The sequence below is a fragment of the Argentina silus genome (genome assembly GCF_951799395.1).
Source record: "Argentina silus genome assembly, chromosome: 2".
Lineage (NCBI taxonomy): Eukaryota > Metazoa > Chordata > Actinopteri > Argentiniformes > Argentinidae > Argentina > Argentina silus.
The window spans coordinates 22,882,993-22,889,814 of NC_139656.1; the positions used below are offsets into that span (position 1 = coordinate 22,882,993).

The 6,822-nt window shown below is 43.4% G+C and overlaps 3 protein-coding genes across 3 annotated transcripts in view; 1 reads left to right on the forward strand and 2 right to left on the reverse strand.

The window, feature by feature from the left end:
• Nucleotides 1-1,574, reverse strand: part of afap1l1b (actin filament associated protein 1-like 1b) — a 21,424-nt gene extending 19,850 nt beyond the window's left edge. The window contains exon 1 of the mRNA XM_083692789.1: nucleotides 1,475-1,574. Within this exon, the coding sequence (XP_083548915.1) occupies nucleotides 1,475-1,496 (22 nt within the window). The 5' untranslated portion in view covers nucleotides 1,497-1,574. The remainder of the gene's footprint in view (nucleotides 1-1,474) is intronic.
• LOC310820976 (aldo-keto reductase-like) overlaps nucleotides 1-6,822 on the forward strand; it is a 293,751-nt gene that overhangs the window by 246,023 nt on the left and 40,906 nt on the right. The gene's annotated exons all lie outside the window — the stretch shown is intronic.
• LOC310801235 (actin-binding LIM protein 3-like) overlaps nucleotides 4,263-6,822 on the reverse strand; it is a gene marked incomplete at its 5' end in the record, with an annotated part of 51,370 nt that continues 48,810 nt past the window's right edge. Inside the window, 5 exons of the mRNA XM_083665230.1 lie at nucleotides 4,263-4,418; nucleotides 4,816-4,896; nucleotides 5,890-5,897; nucleotides 6,045-6,105; nucleotides 6,344-6,447. Coding sequence (XP_083521356.1) covers nucleotides 4,305-4,418; nucleotides 4,816-4,896; nucleotides 5,890-5,897; nucleotides 6,045-6,105; nucleotides 6,344-6,447 — 368 coding nt within the window. The 3' untranslated portion in view covers nucleotides 4,263-4,304. The remainder of the gene's footprint in view (nucleotides 4,419-4,815; nucleotides 4,897-5,889; nucleotides 5,898-6,044; nucleotides 6,106-6,343; nucleotides 6,448-6,822) is intronic.

Here is a 6,822-nt window from a genome sequence, read left to right on the forward strand (position 1 = left end):
AGTACTGACTTTCCAGTTTCAAGCTTCCAGAATTGTTGTGTGGATTGTGCTTTAAATTGGTGAACAGAGGTAACAGAGGACACTGTGTGGAAACTGAGTCTGGTGATCTCTGAACTGGGTCATGATGAAGTGCTAAGACAAGCCTGTGGTACTGTAGCTGGACAGCACAGGGAATGTACTGTAGCTAAAACATACCATGGCGTATTAGCACACCATAGCACATTAGATATGCAGCATGTAGGTCAGCGCACGAGCAATGCGTGTCTTTGTGCTTCAGCTGGGGTATTTTGTCAATGTGGAATTATGGGTTTAGGAATAATTCATTTAAGGGATTAGTGTAACAACACACACACACATACACACACACACACACACACACACACACACACACACACACACGCACAGAGACAAACACGCACGCGCACACACACACACACACACACACACACACACACACACACACACACACACACACACACACACACACACACACACACACACACACAAACTCAGAACAACAACAGCACACATGTCTAATGGGTGTTTTTTCCTGGTGTTTGTCTATCAGCCGAAGAGCAGGACTGACTTCCCGGATGGAGGGTGAGGTAGTTTTACTCCTCCAAACCTAAACAGTCATCCTACCGGCTTGGCCTTCAACCAGCCAGGGAGGGGGAGAGGAGGAGAGAGGGGGGAGAGGAAGAGGAAGACGAGGGGACAGTGCTGGAGGTCAAGGACCAGGACAATGATGCAGACTAGGGGGGAGAGGTGGACAGGATACATGGTCATTACCCAGCTCACTGTTCTGTTTTCTCCACAACAATCTTCACTGTTCTCTATTCAAATATCAGCCATTCCATTCTATGTCCGTACATAACAAAAGATGTATGGGAGAAATTAACATAAATAATTCAACTCCAGACCAAACTGGGTCAAATACATGAATATATAAGTACATACAATATAGATTTCATGTTGAAGTCAATATTTGAAAATGCTATATTTTTTCAAATGATTGCATATTGAATAGGCACAATCCGTCATTGGTTCTAAAGTCATTTTAAAACAACACATATTATCACTGACCTATTTAAAAGAATGTTAAGTATAAAAGCATGACATTTCTCCCTCCACTCTGTCTACTTAGTTCAAGATTGCGATGGAGAGAGAGAGAGGCTGGGGCAACAGAGCGGGCATTCACATACTCCAGCAGTTTCCCACTGGGGCAGTGGATTAGCATCAGATTGCATCACCCCCTGAAATATGTTCAATCCTTGTACAATACCCACTGCGCCAACATGAATGCAACGGCCTAACTTTCTATTATTCATAGCTGAATAATCGCATTTATCCATTCATGAACATAGTTGGAAAGAACTGTCACTCAAAAGTGAGATCGTAAAGTCTGTCCAAATAACTTTCTCTCAATGCCTATGGGAAATTCATGCAATAGTCTAACAAAGAGACAGCTACTTACAGTTGTCACTACCGGTTTCCATCTGTGTTTTTAAATCCGATGTTTATTCCCAGTGATAAATTGATTGATTTCGCCCAGATCCGCGCTGCAGTTCACGACGTGGCCCCATGTGTGGCGTACCAGTGACATACACAGAAATGACTCAGTCACAACCGCTGGTCACAGCCGCGGGTTTGCCTCATTCACATGCGCTCACAGGGTCCTAGCGCTAGTTTACAGTTCATTGCATAGCTTTATTGCAACCGATGAGGCAATTGTCAGGAAGCAACTGCATACAAGACTGCGCCTGAGTTACAAACGAGTGACACAGAAAACAGGACACAATCGAACACATGTAAACTGCATTTATTGAAATAAAATATGTACATAATTTGCTCCTGACGGTCAAGTAAATGATATGCTGATTGCTTTACACAGTAACAAAATGAAAAGAACAATTGTAATCTTGAAAGTCCTTCCAAAGCTTTAATAATGAATGTAAACCACTTAAAGATGAGAATTCTGAGTATTGAATCTGTATGTCCATTATGTACATTATTGTTAGTATTGTAACTGATGAGTAAACACATACCCACAAACCCACACACCCACCCACACCCACAAGCTACCCACCCACACCCACACCCACACCCACACCCACACACCCACACCCACCCACACACCCACACCCACACCCACACCCACACCCACACCCACACACACACACACACACACACACACACACACACACACACACACAGACATCAATAATTACTAAGATGGCAGTCATAGTTATACTAAAGGACTGCTAGTCAGTATGACTAATATCACAGTCTGTTAAAGGCAGTGCATACACTCACAACTCAAACTATCCACTGTGTATTTCACCTGGCAAACAACCTCATAACAGACATTTAAATACAACTGAAAGAAAAGGGACAAAAAAGAGTCACACTGTGTCTATAAATGATCAATTGTATTGTCCAGTGTCATTTCATAAATTGTAGGGGTTTCATTATAATTCATTCATTCAATGGCATTCCATCAATTCCAAACTCCACCTCGACATTCCCAATATTCCCTCAGCTGAATTCCCAGTTTCAGACATTATGACCTCAATCCCCTCCGGCACTAATCGCTCTGATCACATTCGTCTGGTTCAACTCCAGTACAGGCCTCTGGACATTGATCCCTTCTATCCATCCACCCTTCTTCCCTCACTAGATAAATCAAATCCCTTTTCATTCAGACAGATTTTCATCTAATTCATTCAGTCAGTCTCTATTCTGTGATACTGTACTGTGCATACTCAGGTCAAAAGAATTTCCCCCATGACTGAAGTCAATCACAGGTCCATTTTAATTCTGAATACGAATCCAGCTCTAAATAAAAGTTAAGCTCCAATCATAAAATAATATTTGATTACTGTAAGAATAGCAACATAATGTTCCATTTATCATCCATCATTTGGTTTAATTGAAAATAAAAAAAATACTTAAAGATAAATAAGGAAAAAATTTAACGAAAGCATCTTAAACATCTGTCCTAGACCTACTCTATGGCTCTGCTCAGTATCCCCATGACAACCACTTGCACAGAAATACATGAATATTTGGATCCAAATCTTTCTATCAGTTGAGTATGCAAATCCAATAACTTGTAGTGCATATGCAGGAGTGTGTTCTGACACTTGGGAAATACAGTATTTCTGGACACATGCATCAATTAAGTTTGCAAGCAAACAAAACACAAAACAAAATGTTTTCCTAAAACAATAATATCACTTTGGTTTGCAATGCACGTACATTGGCCTACAGAAATCCACTCATTTTCTTATTAACCACATTCCACAATCTATCAACCTAACCTTTCACTTTGAGGTCATTCTTAAATCATCATCATCATCATCATCATCATCATCATCATCATCATCATCATCATTATATAATGAAGATAACCTTTTAGACACACAGATAAGAAAAAGGCTGCATTTGAAATGATACATCTTACTGTGAAGAAAGCAACAACAGGATTCATCTGGTACCACATTCTGTTAGTGAGCAGCTGGGGTTCTCTTTACTAGGTAATCATCATAAGGCAACATCTCAGAGCTCTCCAACCAAGAGAGGGCATGTTCAAAAGCAGTGGAGGCTGGTGGAGGCAGAAGTCGGAGGACGGGTTCATTGTAATGCATGGAATAGAATGAGGAATGGTATCAACCATGTGTGTTTTATACCATTCCTCATTCCATTCCATGCATTGCAATGAGCCCGTCCTCCGATTTCTACCTCCACCAGCCTCCCCTGTTCAAAAGCTGCAACAACCTCATGAGACAGTCATAAACTACAGTTCAACTCATAATCAAACAAACACATAATACTGAAAGCGTAGGCAGACAGAATTCGACTGATGTAAAAAATCCATTCTGCAGGTTTAGAGAGCATACACACACACACACACACACGCACACACACACACACACACACACACACACACACACACACACACACACACACACACACACTCAGGGCTCAGGTCGAGAGAGTCACATGTCAGCCCTCTCTCCTGTGGGACTGTGCGGGAGGATGGACTCTGGCTGGGTAGGCCTTCTCTGGCCAGGAGGGTAGAGTGTGTATCTTGGTTCTGCTGTTGTCTCTGTGCAGTCTCCGTGACTCATAAACATGTAGAGACTCTGTATGTATATATGGCTCTGTCTCTGTTTGGAGGAGGAAGGTTCTGCTTTGTCTCTGGCCCAGAGTGTGTGTCTGTGCTGGGCCTCTAACGTTAAGCCCTAGCTGGTGGTGGTGGTGGTGGTGGTGGTTTAGTACCCTGAGCTTCTGGCCCAGTCTTTTCAGAACAGCCTGACTCTTTTCTTCAGTTCGTTTTTCTTCCAGAGCGCCAGGCGGTCGAAGTCGGCCGTCGTCATCCCGAACACCCGGTAGAACTCCTCAGGGGAGAGGTGGCGCTGCCAGGGAGAGGCAAACACGTGTTAATATCATATCATATGTGTGTATAGTATTATCGTGATATATAACGTGTAATAACATACACAACAATGTATGTGTATGTTATTTATATTGGGGGAGACTGGTGGAGGTAGAAATCAGAGGATGGTTATAAATAAAATACATTTAAAAAATATATATATATATATGGCAAACACGTATCTGATACCATTCCTCATTCCATTCCGTGCATTACAACGAGCCTGTCCTCTGACTTCTGCCTCCACCAGCCTCCCCTGGTGTATGTTATGTATACATATTATCATCACTTTATCATCAGAACTACCACAAAAGCAGCAGAATCTTCATATCGGGTGCAGTGGGACATTTCTATAACTTCCATGTTCACCGACTCACCTCTAATTTGGCTCGGTCCACGTCACTGGGGAGCGGGTTGCGCCCCCTGATGGTGACCATCAGCACGCTATAAGGATAGATCTGAGGCAGGAGAGACAGGAGGCACAGAGAAACATACAACATGTTTACGTTCTCACACTAGGCTTCCTTCTATGTAGTATGCTAATGTAGTATGCTAGTGTAGTATGCTAGTGTAGTATGCTAGTGTAGTATGCTAGTGTCACATGCTGTTTAGAGGGTTCGATGATTGACATCAACTATGTGGAGAATGAAGACTTCAAGGATGGGACAGCATACAGGAGCACCAGAATGTGACTTTATTCTTTGAAGTCCAGCACCATGTTAGTCAGTTCACAGTTTGACAGGCAGGCATATGAAGCGTCTTCACAGGCATTAGTAATCAATCACAATCTTGATTATTGATGATTAATCTGTGTTGACACTAGTGTTGATAATTCAACATAGCCTTAGACTATGCTATGATGCCCAACCCATTTGTTTTGGCTCACAGAAAGTGCACCAAATGTTTGGCTTGGTCAAACATCAACCTCTATTTCCTCTGATGACAGATTGACGAGAGTCGTAATTCCTGGTTTTGACCTGCGGTCGCTATCAAAGACAGGACAGGACTTTTAGCTGAGCAGAGGGGACCATGTCTTGCATTTGGCTCTCTCTGTGGGACTTTGAACCACTTCCTGTCCAACGATGCCACTTCCAGGTGAGAGGACCTGGGGTTATCCTGTCTCCTGAGATGTGAAGAGGAGGGGAATCTTATCTCTGTGCGCGCGACCTGGGTCACTTCCTCCAGGTCCGGCAGCAGGAAGTCTCTCCTGACTCAGGGTGGACACACGCCAGCCTTGACTTCCTCTCTAACACACAGCACATCTCACTGTCCAGGGAGGAGGCCTCGTCAAGGCTCTGTCTCTGTGTTTAGATGTACTGTGTGTGAGTGTGTGTGTGTGTGTGTGTGTATATATGTACTGTCTTTGTTTATGTCTGGTAACGGCGTTCTATAACAGCTATCTTACCTTTGGTTCAGTGATAACGAGTTTATCATTCACCATGGAATCTTACCTTGTATTCTGCAGATAGACAGAGACAGAGAGAAGAAGAGCAGATCAGCAAATCAATTTGTTCTAAATATATATATAATATATTCCATATCATATTACTGTATTTCATACTATTTCCTAGTTATGATATTGGAAGGTAAACACATGAATGCTCACCTCTGACCCCATAGTTGACTGCATTGCTGCTGTCGTACTGGAAGTAATCTGCACTCTGGGGCTGAAAGAGACAGACAACAACATTACTTAGTCATGGAGTTTAGGGACAGAGGTAGTAAAGGAATAGGGACACAGTTATACAGCAACTCAGGTATTACTTTACCTCCACACCCAATCCCAGTCCCCAAAAACATGCCTCCTGCCCATCCAGCTCCCCACCCTCCCAGCCTCCCAAGCCTCCCCAGCCTCCCCACCCTCCCAACCCTCACCCCCTCACCCCTCACCTCCGGGGCCCTTACCCTGTGTAGTCCGTTCCTGCCATACCCAGGCAGTGAGGCAGACTTGGAGATGTAGGAGTCTGGAAGAGAGCAAACACAAGCATGGCTGTAGATCAAGCTCTGAGCTGGGAGACATATACTCCCACACGCTGGTCCCAGCACGACACACTCCCCTGCACTGGGTCCCAGCAGGGCTTAATGGGAGGGCACACAGGGATGGGTGAGGAAGTGTTTCATTAGAAATCACACGCAAAGCTATATTTAAACCAGCAGGGGGCGCTGAGTGCAAACATAATGGAGCAGACCTGTCTCATTCTCTCTTTTTTTGTGGTTTTGAAGGCAATTACAGTACATCACAATGAAATGTCACATCCTGGACAAAAAGCCAGTATGCAGCAGAATATGTACAGTATGTCTAAAATTGCATTGGTTTCGATAAAAAAGAAAGAATAGAAATTCTAATAGAAAAATGACAGATGAGTGAAAACCTTGAGCTCATC